Genomic DNA, 25517 nt, shown 5'->3' with positions numbered 1-25517 from the left:
AGCCAAGTCTCCTGGGTGAGGATTCTTGTTTGTCTTCTGGTGTCCAAGAGGAGTGCATGGCACTCCGTCTTAAAATCCCAGTAAACCAGTTTTTAGGGACAACTCAAGTGGCTGGTAGAAGTTGAGATCACTAATCATGTATTGTTTGCAGAATCCATGGACTTCTCTTTTACTTATACTGTTTAACTCCCTCAGAATTTAATGCATTAGGAAAAAAGTCAGTATTTTAAGGTTTTTCTCCTCTTTGGTATCCTTGACTGCCCACCACAAATATAGGACCTTAATGATAATTTATCTCCTCTTAATCAGCTAATGAACAATAAATAATCTTCAGCCTTTTAAATTCATATTTCCAAGGTATTTGATAAAATAAATCAGATGATGAACATTGTTTGTCATTAGAAATGCCACCATACTTTCATTGTAACTCATGAGTGACATATGATAATGAGTATCCCCATGAAGAGGCCTTAACTTTGCCCTCATGTTTAGTTCTGGAAATTGAGCCTGGGAAAATAAGCAGCCAAACCTACTAGGATCATTGATGCTTTCCAAGCAAGCTGACTTTTGCCTTATGAAAAGAGGAGGCTGTTGACAAGTTAGTGTTCTTATAAAGAAAAAATTGTCAGTGGAAATTATTTTGACAATCTATCAGAGCTAAGAGAATAAGTAAGAGATTATGTATTGTGGCATTACAAACAACAAAAATTTGGCTCTTTTTAGTTGGGGTTAATGGCCTTAGGTGGGTCTAGGACTGTAACTCCTTAGAATGCCAGCAGAATTGCTACTTTAAGTTAAGGTTCCTAAAAGAGAAAGAAGAAAACCTAGATTCTCTGTAACTGTCAAAAACTACAAATTTTTGAATTTTTCATGGAAGAAATTCACACAGAAGACCTTTAAATTTGAAAGGAAAGTCAATCTAAGAATCAAAGAAATGCAAATAATTCTTCAAGGAAGCACTCTTAAACCATCAGATTGTAGAATATTTAAATGTATGTATGATACAGAATACAAGGGAAACATATATACTGATATTGTGTAAATTGTCTGAATCTTATAAAAGTTCTGTTTGGATGTGGTTTCAGAGCAAGGATTCGTAATTTCATTTTTACATTTCAAAACTTCTATATCTATTGAAAAGCAGAAAAAAGTACAATGAATTCCCATATGCCTAATTTCATATTCAGTGATCATTTACGACTTTTTCCACATTTGGTAGTTTTTTTCTCTTTCTCTTTATAGGCTTATTATAAAGCAAATCATAGGCATTGTGTCATTTTACTTGTTTAATGTGCAGCCATAAACATGTTGACATTTCCTTACAAAAACACTTATCATCACACCTAACAGAATTGACTGTTTCTTTGTATCTACTCTTATCTCATCCTTCCTTGAATTTCCTCATTCATCCAGAAAAGTTATTGCTTTGAATCTGTATGTAAACAAGGTTCATTTGTTTACTTTGGTTGATGTGTCTCTTAATCTACACTGGTCTCTGTTTACTATTTTATTTCCCATTCCATGAATTCTTTGTGCAAAGTTATTTCCTTTTAAAATAGTTCACTCATGATGTTTAAGGGGTAAAGAAATTAATCTCATGGTTACAGTCAAATAAAGGTATAACCTGAAATAACTTAGTGTGCAGGAGCCAATAAAATGATTATTATGTTCATATAACATTAAGTAGCAAAAATCTGTCTTCAGATATTTGAAAAAGTATTTAAGTTGCATTATTTATTGTGTCATGCATGATTTTGTTTTTATTTCTTCCCAAAGATATTGAAAAAATTTTTATAAGATCTTAGAGCTGTTAATATATGGTCTTAGAATCAGGAAACAAGTTCACCCTAAGTTACCCTTGAACCAGGAGCCTTTAATTCTTGAGTTTGCTGCATTAAGTCTATTTCAGTAGTTATTGTATATGTTTCCAGAGTATACTTGGCTTTTTAAAAAGTTGATTTGTACTTTGCTTTGGATTGTACAAAAATATGATTTCAGCAAAAACTTAATCTCCTTTTGCTTTTCTTCTGTAAAGCCGAGGCCTTGGGGAGTACTGAAGCCAAGGCTGTACCTTACCAGAAATTCGAGGCACATCCTAATGATCTCTATGTGGAAGGACTTCCAGAAAACATTCCTTTTAGAAGTCCCTCGTGGTATGGAATCCCAAGGCTTGAAAAAATCATTCAAGTGGGCAATCGAATTAAATTTGTTATTAAAAGGTAATATTATAATCTGTAGAAATAAAGTTAATGTTTTCTTTAAGAAAAGATTAAGTTCATGTAAGTGGGCCTTTTGTTACTTTCTCAGTCTTATATTCAAAATTAAGGTATTACATTTAGATTCATTTATTGAGTAAATGTTGATTTAGTACCAGGCACCAGATGTACAAAATTGAGATTGACAAGAACCCTGTCTTTGGAAGGCTTATTACAGAGATAAATACAATAAAGTATTACTGAGCACTTTTGAGAAGACAGGTAGCATGTAGATTGGTCAGTTTTATATGGAGAATGGAGGAAAGGAAATAACATAAGTGGGGCAGGGAGGTGTCAAATGTACTTGAATGTTTACTTAACCACACCATTCATTGTGAAATGAGTGAGTTGCCTTGTAGGCATGATATGATAGACTAAGGTGGCCAAGTGGAAAAAGGCCTTATAACCTACACAGTCAGTGGAGTAATTAAAAGGTTTTAAAGCAGATTCTCCTTAAAATAATTTGGGTTTGCATTTTTTAAATGTTATTTTGGCTTGGGTTTGAAGGATAGCAAAACAAGTAATTTGGGAGTAGGGAGTGTGAACAGAAGGCCTGCTTTAATACAGAAGGATTGTGATGGGGGTGGACTCTAATACTTGCTTACTGTTTAGGGGTTGTGCATTTCTGTGTGTATTGGAACTAATTTTATAACAGAGGGGCAACTTAGAATGACATAGCTAGATATTTCTAGCTGTATTGAGGTATAGTTCTTGTGAGGTTTAGAAACAAAAGTTGAGCTGGTTAGGGGAAAAGGTGACTCTCTTGTACAGTTAAGCTTAAAATGCTTTTAAGGACCTGAAATCTGTGAAAATTACTATTTTCAAAATAATCTGGAGTCACCAGAATGATCATTTTCACTGCAGAAGGCGAATGAACGACATATAATATCAGTAGCAATGCACAGCTGTGTGGGGAAGGCCTCTAAGGCATTCCTAAATGCTCTGTTACTAATATCAACCACATTTTTACAGACCAGAACTTCTGACTCACAGTACTACTGAAGTTACTCAGCCAAGAACGAATACACCAGGTAAAACAATTGTGAATTCCTCTTATTAGATCAGAGGTTTTTCAAGCTTTTAAAAAATCTTTTAAAGGGAAAGGTATTTTGGGGTTCTTCCTCCCAAAATATCTTTTGTAGAAGCTCAATACAGATACTCCTTGATTTATCAATATGAAAATAAGCAGTTTGGGGAAAGCTTTAGTTTTGAATTTAGATCAGTGGTGTTCACTAGAAAAATAATGTGTGTTGCAAATGCCAGCCACATATGTCATTTAAAATTTTCTAGTAAGATCTTATATTTCAATGTGTGATCAGTATAAATACATGATGAAAGAATTTACATTTTTCATTTCATATATTTACATTTTTTAACCTTCCATATATAATTTTGCACCCTATCTCAGTTCAACTAGCCATGTTTCAAGTAATCACTGGCCACGTATGACTGATGGATGTGTCATACGTAAAGATTTAGACTTTAATCTTCATTCACATAGACCCTGTTTTTTAAATGACAAACACTATAAATCCAGCAGCTTCACTGATATTATTACCCATTAGAAAAGAACTGTGAAGTCTCAGTTGTGTAAATAGTTTTATTTTCTTTATTTGAGCTATAAACATGCTTTTATTTGTTTCTCACCTTTTTATTTACCATTGCATAATGTCAGAAAAGTGACCACAACTTATAGATCTTCTACAACCCTAAGAACTTTTGTTGTCAAAAACCAATGGTTGTTTCTGAATTCATGTAGTTAATCATTCTTGTAAATACTAAGGCGAACTGTTACAAAAGATAGGGTTGTCTGTAATAAACTACTGATCCTTCAGCTCTTAGAATACCTGAGAGCAGCTGGTAAAGGTCAGCCAGTATGCCAGATAGGTTATATAATCTTGTGTTTATCATGGCGTGAAAAGTGATTGAGAAATACCTAGGGTAACAGAATTACCTGTGACAGGAATTCCGCAGAGGAGAAGGTATAATCAGTGCTTAACTCAGGTTGCGAATCAAAATTAACAACTCGCTCAGCATGCTTTTGATTTAGAGAAAGAAAGTATTGGTGATGAATTAAAAAGGTCAGAGATGGTACATACTTTGCTAAGAGAAGTAATGAAAAGAAACATATCCCCAAAGGTAGAGCTTTAATATGGATTGGCCAGTATATGATGAAAGTCTTCCTTTATCAAGACAGACTTCAAATTCAGTGTTATGATTAACACAATCACTGCTTTTATTAGGGACAATTCTAGTAGTGGCTGTAAACTGAGAATGTTAAATTTGTATAATTGAAAGGATATACAGACACCACAGATGTTACTCCAAGGCCTGATTAATATTTTCAGCAGTACTTGAAGTGCTGTCTTCTAGCATAGATCATTTATAGGCCTATTATCACAAGAAGAATCTCGATACTCTGAATCATTAACAATATTTGGCCTTCTGTCATTCATAGAAGACTGGAAAGAATTCACGTTATCACTCTTCATTCCATCAAAATGTTTACTTGGTCTGCCAGTGAATCAGGCATTAATAGCCTTTTGCTGGTCCAACTCAAGTCATAGATGGCACGACAAAAGAATTTTGTTAGTCACTATTGCTCTCAGCAATGTCTACTTAATTCTTGGCATGACCTGGGATTAGGTAATAGTCATATGCTTAAAAACACTGTGGGTACACCTTTCCATCAATTTGGTAAAAAATACATGTCATGTGTGAGAAAGTAGAGCTAGCCAGGTAATTGAGCTTTGAAGGGGAAGAACAAGGACATGTTACGTAGCCCTTGTGAGGAGGAGGAGGAGGAGGAGATCTTTGGTAATAGCGTAGCAAATACCAGAGAAGCAAGTGTATGGTTGAGGCAAAAGAGGTGACTGAGCAACGAGTTAACAGAAGCCTTGGAAAAGGAGAGCCTAGATACCTTTATAGTAATGGTTCAGATTTGCTTTATACCAAAATTACTCTGGCTGAATGGTTGAGCTACCATGTTAAACCCTTGAAATGCTAGGGGCTCTTTTAAGTGAAGGTTTTAAAGACCTTCTACAGTGAAAGTAAAGTAAAAGAAGTGTTAAAAGATTTTCTGAGGCCACCGACTTTTGGCAGTATTTTCAGAACTTCAGCATTTCCCACTGCCTTTCTCAGCAAACGCAGTAACTTCCATACTTGATGTGATTCTTGTACTCTCTGCCCTTCCATCCCCTACTCCATTTCTCTCTCCCTCCTTTCTTTATCCAATACCCCTCGTTATCTTCCATTATTCCCAAAGTCCATCCTCTCCATTCTTCGTCAAATAGGCCCTGATTATCTATCCAAGTAAATGACATCTTAACATGTCTTTTGTAAGAGCTTTTTTAAATATGTTTAAAAAGAGATGGTTGTCTAATAAATAAGAAGTAATGAAGTAAAATCCAAGTTGTAGATGTGAGTAGTGTTGAATGACAACTCCCTAATCCCTTTAACATTTATTTCTGCCATTTATTTTCATTCCTTTACCATTTATTACTTGATATGATTAGTAAAGTTTTGCTTTGTGTGGATTTCTAGGCACATACCTGTTTGATAAAACAAGGAATGCTTATATAGAAGGCATTACAAGTGGAGATGTTGTGGTGCAGCCTGGTATAGGAGGCCTGGAGCTTTACACAGCCGGTCTTCCCTGTCCCCTCAGGATTTTCTTGATGTTACTCAAAAGAATAATGTTTGAAAACTACTCCTTTAGAGCACTTCTACAAACATGTTTTTATTTACTACAGTGCGAACTTAAATTTGAATTGTCTTCCTTAGTTCTCTGATATTTGACAAGTACAGGAAATCATTCTTTTTCTTAAGACCCAAAGATTTTGTTCTTAAAATTGAATTAAGAGTGATACTGGATTGTCTACCTAAAGCTAATACAATGTTAATATGTCAATTACTTTCAATTTTTTAAAAAGACCATCACTGGAAAGAATGGCATCCAATCTAATTTTGTGTTAGCACCAATAAAGAGCATTGTTAATTAGATTTATTTTTACTTTCTAGTCAAAGAAGATTGGAATGTCAGAATTACTAAACTACGAAAGCAAGTGGAAGAGATTTTTAATTTGAAATTTGGTAAGTAAAGCACAGTGATTATGTCTTTGTTTAAAAACAAATGAAAGGCAGTGTCCTGAATGAATTATAGCAGTTGAGGACCTAAAGAAGGAAAGTCTCGAAACTGAGTTTTAGTTTATTGCTGCTACTAAATTTGCCACTTAAACCAAACAAGTTACTTTACTTCTCTTGGATTCCGTTTTTTCGTGTGTCAAAATGGGAAAGGAAGGGAGGAGTTGGGATAAATCTCAGTTCCACTGTCTGTACTTCTAATCTGGCTAACACCATATGGCAAATAGGTTTCACCATTTGTTTCAACTTAGATTTGTTGACAGCGGTTTCCTGGAGCGCTGTCTTGAGAAGGATTCTGAGGAGGCTCAGCAAGTGTTTCAGTTGATTGGGTGTGTCTGTCATGGAGAAGGAAGTAAGGAGTGGGAGTAATAGCATTATTCCCGGGGTGTTCCCATCTGTCATTTTAATACCTCGTATTGACTTTTGTGTCCTACCTAGTTCAGGAATTTTGAATACTCTGCCTCTGATCTCTCTAACTTGATGGGTTCTGCTTAGATGCATCAAATGCAACTCTTATTGTTTAAACAGCAAACTTGCATCTAGATGACAATACAAAGGCTGGGTAGGTGCCATTTCAGTGTGGAATGGCTATAGTTCACTTCTGCTCAGAGCACAGAGATAATTTTGACTAACAATATAACCATTCTTTTGATTTGAAGTATTAAAATGTTCCTCTTAAAAGTACTTATTTTTTAGGCTTGTTCTTCAGTTTTGTACAATATACTAAGCAAAATGCCTTCATGTTAAGTAGATATTACTGGATTGTAGGGAACTTCTGTATAACATATTTGAGACTGCCTGGATGTGACTTATTGTGGTAATCATTTTGCAGTATATACAAATACTGTATCATTGTGTTGTATGCCAGAAATTAATATAATATTGTGTCAGTTATATCTCAATAAAAAATAAAAGATTAAACTTTACTTTCCATAAATTATGTTTTCTTATAATTTCAGCTCAAGCTCTTGGACTCACAGAGGCAGTAAAAGTACCATACCCTGTGTTTGAATCAAATCCTGAGTTCCTTTACGTAGAAGGCTTGCCAGAAGGAATTCCCTTTCGAAGTCCTACCTGGTTTGGAATTCCACGACTTGAAAGGATTGTCCGTGGCAGTAATAAAATCAAGTTTGTTGTTAAAAAGTAAGTTCTTTTTTACTAATTTAGTCATTTCTGAAGTTAAAATGATAGTTATATTTAAATTCTAGCTGCATGTGACAGCTAAGGCTTTGACATCCATGATGGTAAAACATAGCCCTGAGCTACAGTGCTGTCATTGTTCATTGCCTTTGCAAATAAATCTTTTCACATGTACTTGGTTTTTCTCCATTAAAACAGGGAGACTTGTACCACCTGCCTCACAATGGTGGTCAGTTGGGTAGAGACACTAATGTTCTTAATATTCCTGAATACTTGAATGGAGGGTGAAAATGCTAATTATTATCTTCTCTCTTATTCTGGTTAAACTTCTGGGAAACTGAATTTCAGTGAGTAAGTTCCTCATCTACATGTCTCCAGAATTTCAGTAGCTGAAGAAACTAGTATTAATTTTCATTTTCATGAAAGCAGTTATTTATTCTTCCTAAAATCATTTTGCAGGTAGTTAAGGGAAGGAAAAGTGAGAGTTTTTTTGTTTAGAAAGATTGATATTATTGTTGCAAACAGAATGATTCTGTGATCGCCTTTATAAAAACCATTGGTCATGATCATTTTTACCAGCTGTGAAAACCAATATCGCACTGGTTACTGTAATGCTTCTTGGTTTTCTCTCTAGACCTGAACTAGTTATTTCCTACTTGCCTCCCGGAATGGCTAGTAAAATAAACACTAAAGGTAAGAGACTACATATACTTTTTATTATACTTTAGTGCAATAAAACATTCTTTATCAGCATTACCTAAGTCGTACTGAATCAGTGACCAATATTTTTAAGTTATATTTTAATTAATGGACCTTTTTCCACCCTCAAAAATTTATCATTGAAAATTTCATGTTTGCAATCCTCCTTCATTAATGTTTCCACAGCTTTGTTGAGACTCACGTGGAGGATTACACTACCAGTTTAATTCTTCAGGTTTCTTTGACAAGAGCCAAGCTGTATGAATTTTAATACTCTGCTCTTCTTAAGCGTCCCCTCCTGTTTCTTTTACAATATGCACAAGTGATCGTGTGCTTACTTTACATTTACAGCCTTGCAGTCCCCGAAAAGACCACGAAGCCCTGGGAGTAATTCAAAAGTTCCTGAAATCGAGGTCACTGTGGAAGGTAAAGCCAATTTGTGGCGTGCTTGTGTTGATTCTCCAGTTCTTCACTAGTTATATCTCTTGATTCTTCAGATTACTATTTATATTTTTATGCAAATGAGTTTTTACAAAACTGATGGTTTTCGATATGAATTAGCTACCTGTGATTAAAGCTAAGTTTCTCAATGTTTCTAATTGAAATTTTCAAAAGGGTCAACATGATGTTTCTTGAGCATATGCAAGAAACCCTCTAAAATGCCTTTCTTTCCTAATAACGCAGTATAGATGCAGATAGGAATGTATGGGACTTTTTTCTTGTCTCCATTTTTTCCTATTTTCAGGAAAGGAAGTTTAGAGATGGTTTAAACAGCAGTACCTGGGATTAAACTAGTTTCTTCTGCATCCTCAGGTTCACTCTCTTCTCTCCACTCCCATTGGATCTGTGGGATTCTTTTTCATGTTCACAGTATTAAAGTACTTCATACGATATTACAGACAATATTCAGCCTCCTTTTAGGTGTGGATAGCTCCTTTTGTCTCTTCATTAAGCAAAAGGAAAGGACAACTTCATTAAGAGAATTCTTTTTGTCACATGATCTCAAGTTTTATAAGAGTTTTCTTGTTGATAGTGAGTGGAACCTTAATCCACCTCCATTTAGTTATCTTGTTTATTCAACAGAAAACTTACTTTTTCACATGAATGTCATCAGGGCTCCTTGGGCAATTTATGGATATCATACACTGGTTTAATCATTTCTGTTAAAAATTGCCAAGAACTAAATTAAAATGTACTCAGTTCTTTCCTCTGTTTAAATAAGATCTGAGGAAGATGTCTCTACTACACAAGTTTAGCATACTTTCCTGAAGGAACTTATTAGTAGAAATACACAGATACTGAGCAGTCAGACAGATCAGAGCCAGAAACCATAAAAGATTTCAACAATATGAACAATGTGATATTTCATAAGGTGTTGATGGATGCTCATAAAGAAGGTTACATTTAAATTATGAGTAGAATATCTCCAAGCAGAAACACAGGGATGCCGTTCCTGAGAGAGAGAGCCTAGCATGAGCAAAGGTGCTGATTAAATACAGTAACACAGTTTGACTGATGACTAATAATTTCATATTCTCAGGAGCATAGTTTTGTATCTTGTACCAACTGTATTTGGCCAGAAGAAGGCCTAGAACCAGCTGATTCTAGTGTCATAACAGTTGTGTTCTTCAAAGGATCAATCCATATTGTCTTCATTTGATAGATTAATGAGTAGAGCAATTAACGGAGTAATGATCCCATAACTTCACTAGGGTTGTGGAATTAGAGGTCACAGAGTGAGTTCAGAAGAAAAGGTGGGGTAGTTAGATGACAGGGTACCATGAAGTTGAATAACACATGCTTAGGTTAAGAGATAGAAAAGGTGTTTTGCAATGTAACTATATTCTTTGATAGGAGTAAGGTTGATTTAAAAAAACAGTATGTACCTTAAAAAAGGAGAGACTGCTGTGTCAAAGAACCCTGTTAGAGCTACAAACTTATTTTAGGACATTCTGAACATTAAGAAAGGCTTAAAACCTGTATATAGAGGATAATATTTAGTAAAGGTCACTACAGTTTCTAAACTGTTTTTTCTTCTCTTTGACTAGTGTGAAGTTACGTTGTGTATACAATGGTGTCCTGATCTCAAATTAATCTGTGGTGTTAAATATTAAACTTGGGGGAAAATGAAACAGTTAATACATACCATTTTATAGGTACTGTATACAGTAATAGCGCATGAGAAACAGCACATTTTTTAAAAATAGGTTAATTTGCAATTATCAGTTGGCACATTAGAGATATACTTCTGGAGGTTATTACTCTTGTATTTTCAAATTTTTGCTCCACTGAGCTGTTAAAGCTTATTTACTAAGTATAAATAAACTCCTGTTCAATTAAATGTTAGAAAAAGAAGAGTTAATATAATGGGTTAAAATCATTAGGCCTGTAGACATAAGGTTACCAGTTAGTACTTTAGGATTGCAAAGATAAAATCATTATTGCACCTCACAGTGATTTTACAAACAAAGACATACTTGTTTTTCTTACATAAAAATATTTCTGAAGGTAGGTTACCTTCAGTAGTTCAGAAAACTAGGAGAATAGCTTCTCTGTTTCCTCTAGGCCCTGTCTTTATATGGGTACAGAATGACCACTCGTTTAGTGATCACATCTACATTCATGGCAAAATATGGATAGAAGATATGCAGTCCTGCCAGGACTCATTGTTAGAAAAGCAAGACACCTTTCTAGAATCCCCTAGCAGGTTTTTGCTTAAGTCTGTTGAGGGGTGGGGGTGGGGATGAGGAAGGAGAATTTAAAATAAAGCACAAGCTTTGAAGCCAATACATTTGGATTTAAATTTTGGCTCTATCAGGTAAATTACTAAAATCTCTGTTTTAGCTAGTAGATCTGTAAAATGGCAGTAAGAGTCGTAGTTAACTCAAGCTGTTTTTCAGTTGAGATATAAATCACATAACATAAAATTCACCATTTTAAAATACACAATTGAGTAATTTTTAGTATATACATAAAGTTGTACAACCACCAGTACTGTTTAATTCCAGAACATTTTTATCACCTAGGAAAAAACCATATTCATTCACAGTCACACCTCATCTCCCACCACTGGTTGACATTTTTGTTTCCATGGATATGCCTATCCTGGACATTTCCTATAAGTGGAATCATATAATATGTGGTTCTTTGTGCCTGGCTTCTTTTATTTAGTGTAACATTTTCCAGGTTCATCTCTATTGTACCATGTAGTAGTTCATCCACCCCAACTTAAAAAATGGTGGTTAAATATATATGACTTAAATTTTACTGTTGGAACCATTTTTAAGTGTACAATTTTGTGGCATTAGTACATTCATATTGCTGTCTAATCATAACTACCGCTCATCTCCAGATCTTTTCATCTTCCCTACCGAAATTCTGTTAAGCAGTAACTCTCTCTTTCCCCCATCACTTCAGCCCCTGATGACTTATCCCATAGTAGCTTTCTATAAGTGCACTCTGAATTTAATTTATATAGGTTAAAATACTATAAAATAGTTGTTAGTATTTTAAAATGATTTTACTAGTGAATAATTATGTCAATATCCAGGAACCTTTGTCAGTTTAGTGATAAGGAGTTATTTTGTTTATACCTTTATTTATATTTTGTTTTAAATAATACATCATGCTTAGAAGTTGAATTTTTATTACTTTAAAAATGCAATTTATTACATATAATTTATACATGAGAAAATGCACCCATTTTAGTTAAACAGTTTGAGTTTTGAAAAATATTTATATCATCACTTCAGTTAACACATAGAACAATTTCCATCACCCTAAAATGTTTTCTCATGCTCCTCAGCAGTCAGTATCATGCAAGTCCAGGCCACAAGCAACCACTGATCTACTTTTTGTCACCACAGAATACTTCTGCCTCTTGTAGAATTTCATATAAATGGAATATTACTGTATGTATCCTTTTTATTGTTGGTGTATTCTGCTCAGCATAATTTTTTAAATTTATATTTATTGTTGCCTGTTATATTTCCTTTTATTACTGAGTATCACTGTCTCAATGGATTCCCCACATTCTGCTTATACATTTGTCAGTTTATTTGACATTTGGGTTTATTTCCAGCCTTTGTCTAATATAAAGACATCATGAACATTTGCTTATCAAATGTGTCATATGCTTTTCTTCTCATGAGTAGATATTTAGGAGTGGAATTGCTGGGTTTCTGTTTTTCTAAGAAACTGCCCAACAGTTTATCAGTGTGGTTGTATTATTTTACAGTTGCTACACATCCTCATAGTCATTGTCATTTTAAAAAATTTAGCTATTCTTGTCTATAGCCATGCCATTCTGAATAAGCCAGATCCTGTCTGATCTCGGAAGCTAAGCAGAGTTGGGCCTGGTTAGTATTTGGATGGGAGACTACCTAGGAAGACCTGGTGCTGTAGGTGTTAAAAAAAAAAAAAAAGAATTTAGCTATTATTATGGTGTATAGTGTTATTTCACTTAAGTGTAAACCAGAATTGCAGTTTATTGACTTAGAATATGAACTAGATATTTTAGCCAACTAAATTCTGTCAGCCAATCACAAGTTTCTTCCTGTCTTGCCTTATTGATATTAAGAGGTTGCTTCAAGAGCATGGAGTTTAAGCAGAGATGTTATTTGGATGACTTGAATAGCCCATTACAGAACTATGGTTAATGGAATGTACTTATTTCCTCTGTATTATTATTATATGTTTCAGGTAAACCAGATTGCTAGGGCCAGGTAGTCCAGAAACACTGCTTTCATCACTATGCTATCTAAGGTAGCCGTGTTTTTTATCTAGGAGTTTTGAGATAAAGATTGTTGAATCTTGACATTTTTTAGGGGATGACAGATAAATTTCATCTTCATCCCCCATTCTCATCCGAAATTTCTAATACTCACGGATTCTGAGTCCATATCTAGGTTAAGTTAAGGAGAGTGGCTGTTTGTGTGCTGTATATTTGACATCCATTATTTAGATTTAGGAAATGATTCATGAAAGCTCTGTCCACAAGTATGTCGAGGAGATAGTGTAGTGGCGAAGGCTGAGGAGTCAGACTTTGAAGGTTGGTGTTCCAACTCTACCGCTTACCAGCAGTATGATTGACTATAAGTTACATAGTCCCTATGACTCAGTTTCTCTATCAGTAAAGTGGAGATGGTAACGATGTCTGTAAAAACTTAATTAAGACATATATTTGGTATAGTGACTGGTATGTATTTCTAGCTGTTAGTAACATTACTGCAGAAATTATTCATTAAGCAAAAGTCTTTATGTGAAGGATAGCCATAGGAAGTAGATGACTTAATAGAATGATAAATCAAGTGAAAGCCCAGAGCCTGTAGAGATCTTTTTTTAATTGGAAAGTCCAATTTCAGAATGTATCGTTAGAATGTTGATTATTTTATAAAGAAATCTGAAGATGCTTAATTTCTTATTATTTCAGCTCTTTTTTAAAATTGTTGACTTACTTTAGATTAAGATAAATTTATCGTTTAAGCATTAGATGGTCTGCATAAAGAAGAGTCAGAGCCTGGGGTTTATGAGAATAACTGAAACTAACACTCATTTTCATTTAATGGAAAACAACTAATTACTTATAACATTGTTTTTAAAACATACTATGAATTCAAAGAAAGGATATGTGAGTCAGCTAGGTAATCCAAAGGAAAACTTCTTAGTGGAGATAATATAATTACACCTAAAGTTGTGTTTATGTTCAAGAGTTGAAGGAAAACCACATAAGCAAACATAGGTAACCAAAAATTATATGGCTTCAAGAGGTCATGACAAAGCATTAAGTAAATTGAATGTACCTCAGATGAGCCAGAAAGCTAATTCTGTTTTGGGGGAGATTGCCTGATTGTAAGGATGGAAGTAGAAAAATGGATGGAGATCTGTGGAACTAGCAGCAGTGCCTGTTTTCATTACAGGGTGCTTATATACCATTTGAACTTAACTTTGTTTGCCAGTATGTGCTAGACTTAAATAAGAATGATTAAATATGTGTGGTGATTATGTCGTTTGCTTTTTAATTCTTCTTTAGGCCCTAATAACAACAACCCGCAGACCTCAGCCGCGCGAACCCCTACCCAGACTAATGGTTCTAATGTTCCTTTTAAGCCTCGAGGGAGAGAGTTTTCCTTTGGTAAATGTGCACTTTATATTTTTTTATTTCATCATTTTAAATAAAAGGAAGTAATAAAAATATTTTACTAGGCAAATTGTTTTTGTGAATCAGTATATGTTAGTCAAAGGCACACAGATTATAGAGTCAGACTGCTTGAGTTCAAATTCGGTGCCATTACAGTTATAATTCTATAACCTTGGGCAAGCTGCTTAACCTTTCTGTGCCTCAGTATCCTTTTTTGTAAATGGGGATATCATTACTTCGTGATTCATCAGGTTATGAGTATTTTAAATGCTAAACCATTTAAGGGTAGAATTATACCTGGCACATAGTAGATACTATAATTGTCTTTTGGGAGATTTTTTCTGTTTTGTTTTTTAATTTGTTTTAGCATATGTCATTTATTTGTAGCCAACATATTAGTAATATAATAAAACATCTTAATGATGTCTCAAGATTAAAGTAGTTATCAAGACATGACTGTTAAAAGCTTGCGTATTTCCTTACACTTCTTAAAGATGTACAATAAAATAAGATGAAAAATCCTGGTCATGGATGTGTTTTGGTAAATATTACTAACAACTTTACTATTTGGTTTTTTTTTACATGCAGAGGCATGGAATGCTAAAATTACAGACCTAAAACAAAAAGTTGAAAATCTTTTCAATGAAAAATGTGGTAAGTTTATTTTGAAGCATTATTATTAAAATATAAAGTAGCTTTTCAAAAATTTTATTATTAGTTTCAAATATACAGTATATTGGTTAGATGTTTATATAGTTTATAAAACGATCCCCTTCATTGCTCTTTCTCTCTGGCTCTCCACCTAGTCATTACATTAATGCTGCCTGAATTCTCTATGCCGTGCTCCCCATCTGTCAGCTACTAATTTGTACTTTTTTAACTCTTCACCCTGTTCTCCCAGCCCTGTAATCCTAAGATAGCTTTTTTAAATAGAAGAATGTGAGCAGAGTAAAATATTCAACACTTAAATTATGCTGTTGTTGGAGGTGATGGGTTTTGCAAGCATGAATTTCATAACCTTTCCTGCTTTTCTGAGCACCAAGAAATTTAAGAAATTTTTAAAAATTAAAATTAATGCGACTTTTTAAAAAGAATGTAATTTTAGTAGTCACAAAATATAATTTAAAATATATTTTTTTAAAAGGTTTCGTTTTTAAAAAGTTACAAATATAACATGTATGCGTGTGTTTTATAGGTGAAGCTCTCGGCCTTAAACAAGCTGTGAAAGTGCCATTTGCATTATTTGAGTCTTTCCCAGAAGACTTTTATGTAGAAGGCTTACCGGAGGGTGTGCCATTTCGTCGACCATCTACTTTTGGCATTCCAAGGCTGGAGAAGATACTCAGAAATAAAGCCAAAATTAAGTTCATTATTAAAAAGTAAGGAAATTAGATGAATTGGTATTGACTGTGAGTTGAGACTGTTTGCCACTGGGAGATGGGTGCATGGATTCATCTTTGCAGCAGGGCCAATTTAACCCTAGTGTCAGAAAGGCTCTTTTAGGCTATACTTTTGTATATCTTTTAAATTTTTCATATTTCATTAAAAGAGTAAGGAGTGCTCTCGCTTATCAGAGGAGTAACAAATTGATTTTGTTAAATCTGCCCACAGTCATATTCTTAATGGTGATGCTGATGTAATCTAAGCAGTGGATCAGTTTTATAAAACCCTTTTATTCTTCCAATTCAAATAGTATTTTTAAATTTCTCTCTTACTTGGAGATATATGAATTAAGTCAACACAGTTGAAATAGATGAGAATAGTTAGAATTAGAAAATATATATAGATATTCAAAAATTATTTAAAATTAATCAAAATGAATTTTAGGTTTTGTTAACACTTATTTTTGAGTTACCTTGAGATGTTGTTAGATAATCAAAGCTGACATTGCCAAGCATGATGGTCACTTTTTGTACTTTTGTCCAGGTGTGTAGAGGTGTGGCTTCTGCTTCCCCTTCCTGATACAGAGAAACACTCCTTTGCTCAAGTTTTTACAGCCTGTCTTAAGTTTCCATGGTATTTGCATGCAGGGCACTTCCTATTTCCATTCTCAAGTCTAGCGCTGAGTATATCCAGGGTATCTTGAAACCATGGGAAGAAGAAACTATTTAAATTAGATAGGGGTGAAGTAGATGTTATAATTAGTCTTTTTGTGTGTGTTTCTTTAGAGAACCTTGCTTTTTTTTGTTCTTCCATTACTAAAAACCTAATGTGTACTTATAGAGAATTACTAGTTTTTCAAATCATTTACTTGTTTAATTTGTAATGTTTTACTATTAGATTATTAGCACACATGTTTTTTCTTTTGTTTTTAGGCCTGAAATGTTTGAGACAGCAATTAAGGAGAGCACCTCCTCCTCTAAGAGCCCTCCAAGTAAGTGTTCTTGCTACAGAAAATTACTGTTAGAAATTCGTTTTGTAGCAGTGATTAAAAAATTGTTTAAAGAATAGCTATTGAGATAAAACCAGGAAAGCTCATTCAGAACTGGGGTTGTGACTAGTTTATGATTTCAGTTCTTTGATAATCGAGAATCTGTATGTGACTGAAGCTGTACTAACCATCAGAAGGAAGAGAAAATGTTAAAAACAGTCTTTCAGGAAGCTTAATGATGCTGAATGACAAAACATTCCATGAAAAAAAAGAAACCTTTAACAAAAGTTGCGTTAAAATAATATTTTTGTGTAGTCTGAATTACGAGCACATTATTAGAGAAGATGATATTATATTTTGTACATGTTGTAATCTTAAATTTCTATTTTAAGGAAAAATAAATTCGTCGCCCAATGTTAATACTACTGCATCAGGTGTTGAAGATCTTAACATCATTCAGGTGACAATTCCAGGTATGATTTCTCTGCCTTTAGCAGAGTTTGTGGAGTGTTTTCCTATTCAGTTTTTTTCACTTTCATGAAAATGGTCACTGGAATTTGCTCCAGTCATTCAGGGATAGCAAGTGTATAGCATATTGCTGCATTCTCTCTCCTGCCCCCAACAAATTGTTAACCAAATACATTACCTTGTCAGTTTATTTCTAAACAGCTTTAGGCATTAATGGACTTGCCATGTAAAACCTGTTGACCACCCAGATGCCTAGTGTGTTTAAAAAATCAGTATAAAGCAGTAGGTAAAACTTTTTATGATAAGAATAAAGCTGTAGCATTGTTGTTTTTGGTGTTTTTGTTAAATCATTTGGTTAAATCATTTTAATCTTGACCTGTTTAAAATAAATATTCCAAAAAGTGAGTTATACATAGCATCTAAAAATTTACTTGGAATTAAAATGGCATTATTAAGTTTCATGTTTTAACTGTTTTTAGACGATGATAATGAAAGACTGTCTAAAGTTGAAAAAGCTAGACAGCTAAGAGAACAAGTTAATGACCTCTTCAGTCGAAAATTCGGTAAGTTTTTCCTTTGTATAGTACAACTTGCAGTAAGCAAGGAAATTTTGTTTCAATGTTATTTTAACAGTAAGTTATGCTCAGATAGTTGTAATCTTCCTCTAAAAAAGTAAATAAAATTATAAGTATTTTTTTTTGCTAAAGCTCTTTAGTAGAAAACATTAAATATATTATTGATAATGTTCAATATCAAAGTGAATAAAATTAAGGTTTATATGTAAGGTTGTTTGAAGTGTACAAAAACCTTAGTTAACAGCAGAGGAAGTTTTTAAAATGTTGGACATGTGCTTTTTAAACGTTCCCTAAGGCGATAGGTTAATCTGTGCTTTTATGCTGTTTGTCTCATTATAGGTGAAGCTATTGGTATGGGTTTCCCTGTGAAAGTTCCCTACAGGAAAATCACAATTAACCCTGGCTGTGTGGTAGTTGATGGCATGCCTCCTGGAGTGTCATTCAAAGCTCCTAGCTACCTGGAAATCAGCTCCATGAGAAGGATTTTAGATTCTGCTGAGTTCATTAAATTCACAGTCATTAGGTGAGTGAGAGTTCCTTGCTTGGTCATAAGAATGAACCTGCAGATCACGATGCTAAGTCCTCCTCCAGAAGGTAGTCATATGTAGTAATAGAATCAAGTTTACCATGTAATGAAACGAACAAATAAAATACTTTAGTAATTGTACTGTTAGATTCTCTCCTCTCTGTGCTGATTCTTTTAATTCTCCAGTTTTTAAGGCAAGATGTTAGCAAACCATGGCCTGCCTATTGACCAGATCCAGCCTGCCTCCTGTTTTTATAAAGTCTTGTTCAAACACAGTCGCATCCGTTTATTTACATATTGTTGTCTCTGGCTACCTTCATGTTATAGTGGTAAAATTGAGTTGTTGGGGCAAAGGCAGTATGGTCTGTGCAGAGCCTTAAATATTTATTATCTGGCCCTTTACAGAAAAATTTTGCCAGCTCCTGTCCTAGGCATCTCAGGAATTTGATCCTAAGGCAGCAGAGTCATTTGTTTCTTCATCTGTACCATAAGATTGTAAATATTCCCTTTGAGAGCATCAGCTCCTTATCCACAGAGTAGATTTGATGATTATACCCACCCTCTAACAGCATTATGAGAATTACGTTACTAGTATGTGCTTATCACAGTAAGTATTCAATAGATGTCCTCTTTGCTGTCCACCTAACGAAAAAGTCCCAAGGTATCTTCACTCTTCTCTTCTAACTCACGAAAACTTGGCAATCAATAAATCTGCCCCAGTCAGTTCATTATCAAGTTCCCACTGTCTCAGGTATAAAATACTTAGCACTACACTCAGAAATAGCTAGGCTTTTTCTCATCCAGTCCCATCTTCTTTCATTACCCTTTCCCTAAAAATTCCATGTTTTTGTCCCACTTAATCAGTGTTTGCCCAGGAGTCTGAGAAAAGGCCTACTTTCATTAAACCATTTCATTAGAATTACTCTATTCCCTTTTCCTTGTTCCTATTTTTTGTTTTTCTGTCACCTTTAGTGTAACATTTTCTAATAATGTTCCATATTAGCTCTTCAATTATTTTTATATTTATCGGTTAAAAAGTTTAAGATTAAAAAGTAGTAGATAATATTTTTCATTTTATCACTTGTGACAGGTTAAATATTAGTTGTATAACTGAATATACTTGTAAATTCTTGTAGAGTGAAAATAAACTTATAATTTCTTTCCTTAGACCATTTCCAGGACTTGTGATTAATAACCGTGAGTACTTCTTCATAAGTCTTGTTTTCTTTTCTGGAATGTGAGAAGGTGTGGGTGTGTACTCATGCACTTAGCTCACAGAGCATAAAATTTTATTTCACCTGTAACAGTAACCATGCAAATGCAGACTCATTTTAAGTTTAGCCCTCAGTGTTAAGGCACCAGGCACTTTCTAGACGTAAAAGTGGACAAGTTGCTTAACTTTCAAAATCTTAGTTTATTCATTCACAAAATGGTAATGACATTAGCACCCATTTGGGGAGTTTTAGAACATTCTAAATGACTCATATGTCAGGCATGTAAAACAGCAGTCAGCAATCTCCTGCCCATGCTTGTAAATAAGTTTTATTAAAACACTACCAGTCCTTTTTGCTTATGGCAAGAGTTAAGAAGTTGCAACAGAGAATTTGTGACCTGCAAATTCTAAAATTTACTAACTAGCTCTTTATGGAAAAGTTTGTTTACCCCTAACTTAGAACAGTGCCTGGCCTCAGTGAATGTCCTCAGTAAATACAATCTATATTTGTTATTGCTACTACTGTTGTTACTTTTACTGTTGTTATATAGTTGTTGTGTTGGAATAAGTAGTAGTCTTTTCAGTGGGATTTATCTTGCTTCCGTTAATATTAAGCATAGCACCTAACTATTGTTGCATGAACAAATTGTTCATCTAGTTCCCTGGTGCTCATATTATTTTAAACAGTGTTTTTAGCAAAACTTAAGGGTGCTAGAATGTTTTATGTTCTATTAACTTCATTAAACTTTATAAAGTGAGAATGATCCTTTTTTAATACCATTGGCATTTCAGTTTTTTTCCAGTTGGTGGTGTATCCTGACTCTTTAAAATCCATTGAATATTCACTCTATAGTTTATTCATTGGGAAATTAAAGTGTAATACTCTTTAATTTCATGTTTAGGAGTTTTCAGTGGCCGTTGAGCAGCAGAGCCTTATGAATTGGTTTGTCCCTGGACCTGAGATAGGTGCTGTCATTGCACCTGTTCCCTGCCATTCTGTACTTCTTCACACTGTTGACCCTGTTCTCTGACTTTCATTTTTCAGGGCTATGGATTCGGTTACATCTTCTGCCTCCAAGTTTTGAGTTCCACTTTATCATAAAATTTATTTATTTGTTTGTACTCCCAAGTACAAACTTTGAATAAACTTTGTTCATTTAAAGAAATCCCATGATTTTTTTTCTTTCAATTTTTATTAATCTCAATTCACCTGTCTTCTGTGTAATTTTTAGTTTTAAAGAACATTGTATTTTAAGCTTTTTCTGCCCCCTTTATGTTTAAAATGTTTAATTTTGCTCTTATCCTTGTGCAGTAGTCTATAATATTAATTTCGTAGCAGTTATTATGAATAAGTTATTTTGATAGGACATATCAGAATTCTTAATGTTTGTTCCCTTCTTGTCATAAGGAAAATAGTACCTATTATGACAAAATTAGAATATCAAAATAGAAAATGTATGTAAAAATGCTTTTAAAATGTAACAACATGTCATTAATTATTAAACAAATTTGCTTTATTTTCAGAGTTGGTTGATCAGAATGAGTCAGAAAGCCCAGTGATCCAAGGTAAAGCAGAGTAAAACATAGAAATATTCCTACTTTTTCAGTAAAATGGATTAGATAAGATTGTGTGGCCTTACATTCTTAAATTTGCCTAACTTAAGGATTCAGTTACACAGAACACATGTACACACACACACACACACACACACACACACACACACACACACACGTAGACTTTATTTCTTTGACTCCTATGTTTGAAAACCTGTATAATCTCAATCTGTAGGTCCTGATTGAGAACTGGACTACATGCCATTTGAATCCCACTGTCCTAGGTCAGGTAAAATAAGTCAGGAACCTTAAAACCAATGGCATAGACTGTAATTTTTGAGTGAGAAGGTTATCATTTAACTTTACTGTTTATGGCATTTGTTTCTAGTAGTAGTTGTCAGCCAAATTGTGCTAGGAAGAAATGCATATATTATAGTTTTAAATTTTTCTTACAAAAACGTGATTGAGCTTGCTACTATGATTCATTGAAAGTAATGAAAAGCTTTTATTAAAAGGGAGCTCACAGAAGAAAGAGGGGTGGGAAGATATAAAGAAGGAGCTTTTTTCTTTCACATTAGAACTGTGCTAATTAAGATTATTATCTAAGACTGTGCTTTTGCTTGTAGATGCTAACTTAAAAGGTTTTAGAAAAGTAGAATTTTGAAGGTTTAGTTGAGTAATTTTATGTTTAATCCCAAGAAATTGTGGCTGTTATTTCATCCTAGACTTGTGATTTGCGTTGTATGCAGAGCTCTCTCTCCTCTTCCTCCCTCTGACTCTTTAAATAATTGAAAGCCACTTTTGAACAGTGCTACAGTAAATCTTTTTGTGTTTCTCTTCAGAATCAGCTGAACCAAGCCAGTTGGAGGTTCCTGCAACAGAAGGTAAAAAGGGTATCTGGTGTCAAAAAATGAAGTTCCTTAAGACTTTTATTAGGACAAGGGACTAATTGTTTTTTTTATATCTTTTAAACTATAACTGTAGTGGTTTTTGGGTGAATTGGATTTGTAGCTTATGCCCAGAAACATTGTCTTCAGAGGTGACTCATGGGTTCTTTTGCTCCTTTTCCCCTAAATGACTCTTCCTGAATCTGAAACAGTGGAATGACTACTATATAACCTTGATAGTGCTGATCTTTTACATACATAAGTAATAAGATGTTTGTTACTTTGAAAACATAGTAGCAGATTTTAAAACTTACTGCTAGGGAAACGTTGAAATCTCTGAAAACATTAGTTTTAGTGCCTTGTTATTTCTTTTAAATCATATTAAATAGTTTAGTATGAGTGGATTTATAATTGAGCAGGTTTACGTTAATAATACAATGAAACGGTTCCCTTTTGTTTTTCTTGATAGAAATAAAGGAGTCTGATGGAAGCTCTCAGATCAAGCAAGAACCAGACCCTACGTGGTAGACCTCTTCTCTCCTAGGGTAACTCAACTTCTGTGTCTGGGATCCCCTGTAGCGTCCATCTGAACCAACCTGCATATTCATAAGCTAATTTGTTTTCCCTGCTTCAGCCATAAATGGTGACCTCACCTTCAGGGCATGTGAGATCCGAGTATAAGCCGTATCACATGGTTTGAGCTAGAAGATTCAAGCAGAGGTTTTCCTTGGATCAATATATGTCTGTCAATCAAAGATGTAAATGTACTTTTGCCTTAAAAGGAAAATATTTAGTTTTAGTCAGCAGAGTAAATCTTGTCCTCACCATTGGAATTCACCAAGTCAGTATTACTACGCTGACTTTTCCCCTGATCGTAATGGTAATATTTGCAGAGTCTGGCTGAGCTGCACAGTCCATTGTGCTTCTTGCATAGTTAAGTTGCAAGCCTGATCCTATTATTCCAGACTTCTTAAATTTTGGCCAGGTTGGTAATAGGAGTTACTAGATAGGGAGTCAGCAAAACTTGGTTCTCATTTCTGTTGAATTTCACTAACTCTGAGCTATTGAATGTTTAGGTAATAGTTAACAGGACACAGCTTGACAGTATTGATCTGTACCTGACAAGGCAATTTTTTATACTGAGACATTTTTTGTCATGCTATTTGCTATGTATAAGTCCATGGATATGAGTGCTGAGTTGTGATATGTGTGAATGTTAAATTTTGATAATTCGATTAACCTGTTTTCTTGCTTGTTTGTTTTCTCTCCTGCTTTAGCTTAAAGTATCAGTGGGTGAGAAGAGCTTTTCGGACCTGTTACTGCCCCAAGCTGTGTAATATACTTGTATAACAGAAATACCTTCTATACAAACCTTTTTTTCTACTTTTAGATAGAAATGTCTACTTTTTCAGCAGTTCTGTGAATTGAATTAAAGAGCAGAGTGACTGTAGATTTGGAATGGCTGGTTTACTTTGGAATGTATTATAAGGATTTTACAGCAATGCTGGAAAAACGACAGGGAAAATGACAGGGATGAATCTCACCAGATTTTTTTTATGGATTCAGCAGAGCCTTCAGCTATGGTGTTTATTTTCCAATCAAGTGAAGATCTCTTTTACTGGAACATCTCAGCTTCTGCAGTGAAGAAAACACTTGTGATAGTTTAGTTCTTTAGTTTTTCTATTTGAAAAATCATTTAAATGATCCTTTTGTTCACGGCTCTCCTTAATGACTGAGTGAACAGTTAGTATCTGTATATTTGACTAAACCTTTTCCTAAGCTATCTATCATGGTTCATATGTTTTTTATCATAATTAAAAAACAACCATCTGGATTATCTAATAGCCGGTAAGAGGTCAGTATCTCAGTGTGTGGCTTATAGATGGAATACAGAGAACCTCTTCCACATTTACTTTTCATCCAAATAAAATGCATGGTGTACCAGAAGTTTAAGATCAGGTATGACTGTTTGGGCAAGCTACATGACACTAAAGCCTCACTATCATGTAACCTGTTGTGGTGTGGATTTCTTTGGAACACTGTTCCAGCTTGAATCAGTCTCAAGGGGTTTTCATTGCCGTCATTATTTTATAATTCTGCTTGTAAAATTGAGGCTCCAGCGTGGGGAATGAAGGGTCATAAGCTAATTGTGCACCCACTGATATTCTACGCCATTTGTAGGAGAATCTTACATGTGTTGAGATTTCACAGACAATAAGAGTTGTAAAATCCAAGCTATATGAAAAGCTAGAGTATGTGATGGCATAGAGTGTTCATTAGCTTTATCACAATATTCACAATGGAGAATTATATTACATGGTAGCAAAAATAGGCATTTTTATGTGTTGCTTATATTTTACCTCAAATTAAAATGTAGATATAGGGTAATAAATAAAATCCATCCATGCCTTTCACACACTAATTCATTTCTTTCTAAGGTGTTTTCATGATTATGTGTGGGGAAACTTGGGGGTGGTCGGTGGTAGGTGGAATACAAAATGAGGGTTAGGTTGGCACTATTTGGAGGCTCAGGTCCTCACAAAGACACCATCGCTCATGGTGTTTCTGAGACCATTGTGCATCTAGTGTGAGCTGAGTCTGGAGCCTCCAACTTTTTATCTGTGACATGCCAACTATGTGTAACTGGAGTATGATTTTGAGGTCAGTCCCACTGCAGGCAGAGCACATACATCAGTTCCTCTTGTGTACACATTACATGGGTGCCAGATAGTTTTTGTTGTCTTAGCGTAGCCCTCTACCTCTTGTGTACTCTACAGATTTGTGCTCAGGAAAACCAATTTGTTGTTAATCTACCAACAGACATTAGGAGGAGATAAGGTATACACACCCATGCTGTCACTCACACCTCCCATCCCAACTACTGGAGAATCATGTCCATCCAAAGGTTGCTTGTAAAAAGGGAGTTAAACTCCTATACATAACTTTTTTTAACAAAAATTTTGTGGGATCACAGATTTAACCAAGGATATTTGTTTTCTTGTCCAGTATATCCAGTATGAAAATTATATATGTGTGCATACACATTTTATGTGTACTGTTAAAGCATTTTTTTTTTTTTGATGTTCTCAACATCTGCCAAGTAGACCAATTCCTGTACTCTGTACACAGCATGGAATCGGTGTTACATCTTCCACATGATAACTTTTTTAAGGTTTAAGGAATGCTCTCCTGCCGTATTCTGGCTTTCCTCTAAAAAACAAGCTAATTTCTTAAAGAAATGTTGAACATCAGGTATGGGGCACTGTGCTGCATCTGTTTTCTGGCAGTGTGGTGGTGGGATAGGTCATTCCTGTTAACGTACTGTCTCCCGAATCGTCATGTGTCTCAGTCTCTGCCCTCTTACACGTGGGTGTTTCTGAGTAAAGCCTCCCTGAGAACAGCACTGTTCCTGGCAAGGTGACTACCCTACCAGATTGCCTCCTTACCTGCAGTGACAAAATAAGCCCTGGTTTCAGTGCTGTGGGCTTGTTAAAGGTGGGTGGCAGTGTCACCCTGACTTGCTGAACCAGTGCCCAGGAGCGGCCTG

The 25517-nt window shown here is 34.6% G+C and overlaps 1 protein-coding gene and 1 pseudogene across 11 annotated transcripts in view; both read left to right on the top strand.

Moving 5' to 3' along the window:
* Nucleotides 1-24392, top strand: part of GTF2I (general transcription factor IIi) — a 92945-nt gene extending 68553 nt beyond the window's left edge. For all 11 annotated transcript variants that reach the window (XM_016153218.2, XM_016153220.2, XM_016153219.2 and 8 more), the window contains 18 exons: nucleotides 2036-2219; nucleotides 3228-3286; nucleotides 6276-6347; nucleotides 7358-7541; nucleotides 8173-8231; nucleotides 8589-8663; nucleotides 14269-14370; nucleotides 14965-15030; nucleotides 15572-15755; nucleotides 16692-16750; nucleotides 17140-17220; nucleotides 17695-17778; nucleotides 18130-18313; nucleotides 19485-19513; nucleotides 21054-21095; nucleotides 21926-21967; nucleotides 22440-22515; nucleotides 23248-24392. In XM_016153218.2, coding sequence (XP_016008704.1) covers nucleotides 2036-2219; nucleotides 3228-3286; nucleotides 6276-6347; nucleotides 7358-7541; nucleotides 8173-8231; nucleotides 8589-8663; nucleotides 14269-14370; nucleotides 14965-15030; nucleotides 15572-15755; nucleotides 16692-16750; nucleotides 17140-17220; nucleotides 17695-17778; nucleotides 18130-18313; nucleotides 19485-19513; nucleotides 21054-21095; nucleotides 21926-21967; nucleotides 22440-22498 — 1565 coding nt within the window. In that variant the 3' untranslated portion in view covers nucleotides 22499-22515; nucleotides 23248-24392. The remainder of the gene's footprint in view (nucleotides 1-2035; nucleotides 2220-3227; nucleotides 3287-6275; nucleotides 6348-7357; nucleotides 7542-8172; nucleotides 8232-8588; nucleotides 8664-14268; nucleotides 14371-14964; nucleotides 15031-15571; nucleotides 15756-16691; nucleotides 16751-17139; nucleotides 17221-17694; nucleotides 17779-18129; nucleotides 18314-19484; nucleotides 19514-21053; nucleotides 21096-21925; nucleotides 21968-22439; nucleotides 22516-23247) is intronic.
* Nucleotides 12526-12644, top strand: LOC118607313 (annotated as a pseudogene).
* Nucleotides 24393-25517: the final 1125 nt, after the last annotated feature.

Source organism: Rousettus aegyptiacus, unplaced genomic scaffold (assembly GCF_014176215.1).
Source record: "Rousettus aegyptiacus isolate mRouAeg1 unplaced genomic scaffold, mRouAeg1.p scaffold_m13_p_8, whole genome shotgun sequence".
Classification (NCBI taxonomy): domain Eukaryota; kingdom Metazoa; phylum Chordata; class Mammalia; order Chiroptera; family Pteropodidae; genus Rousettus; species Rousettus aegyptiacus.
Note: the sequence above shows the minus strand (reverse complement) of the source record. Positions and strands in the feature narration are given on the sequence as shown.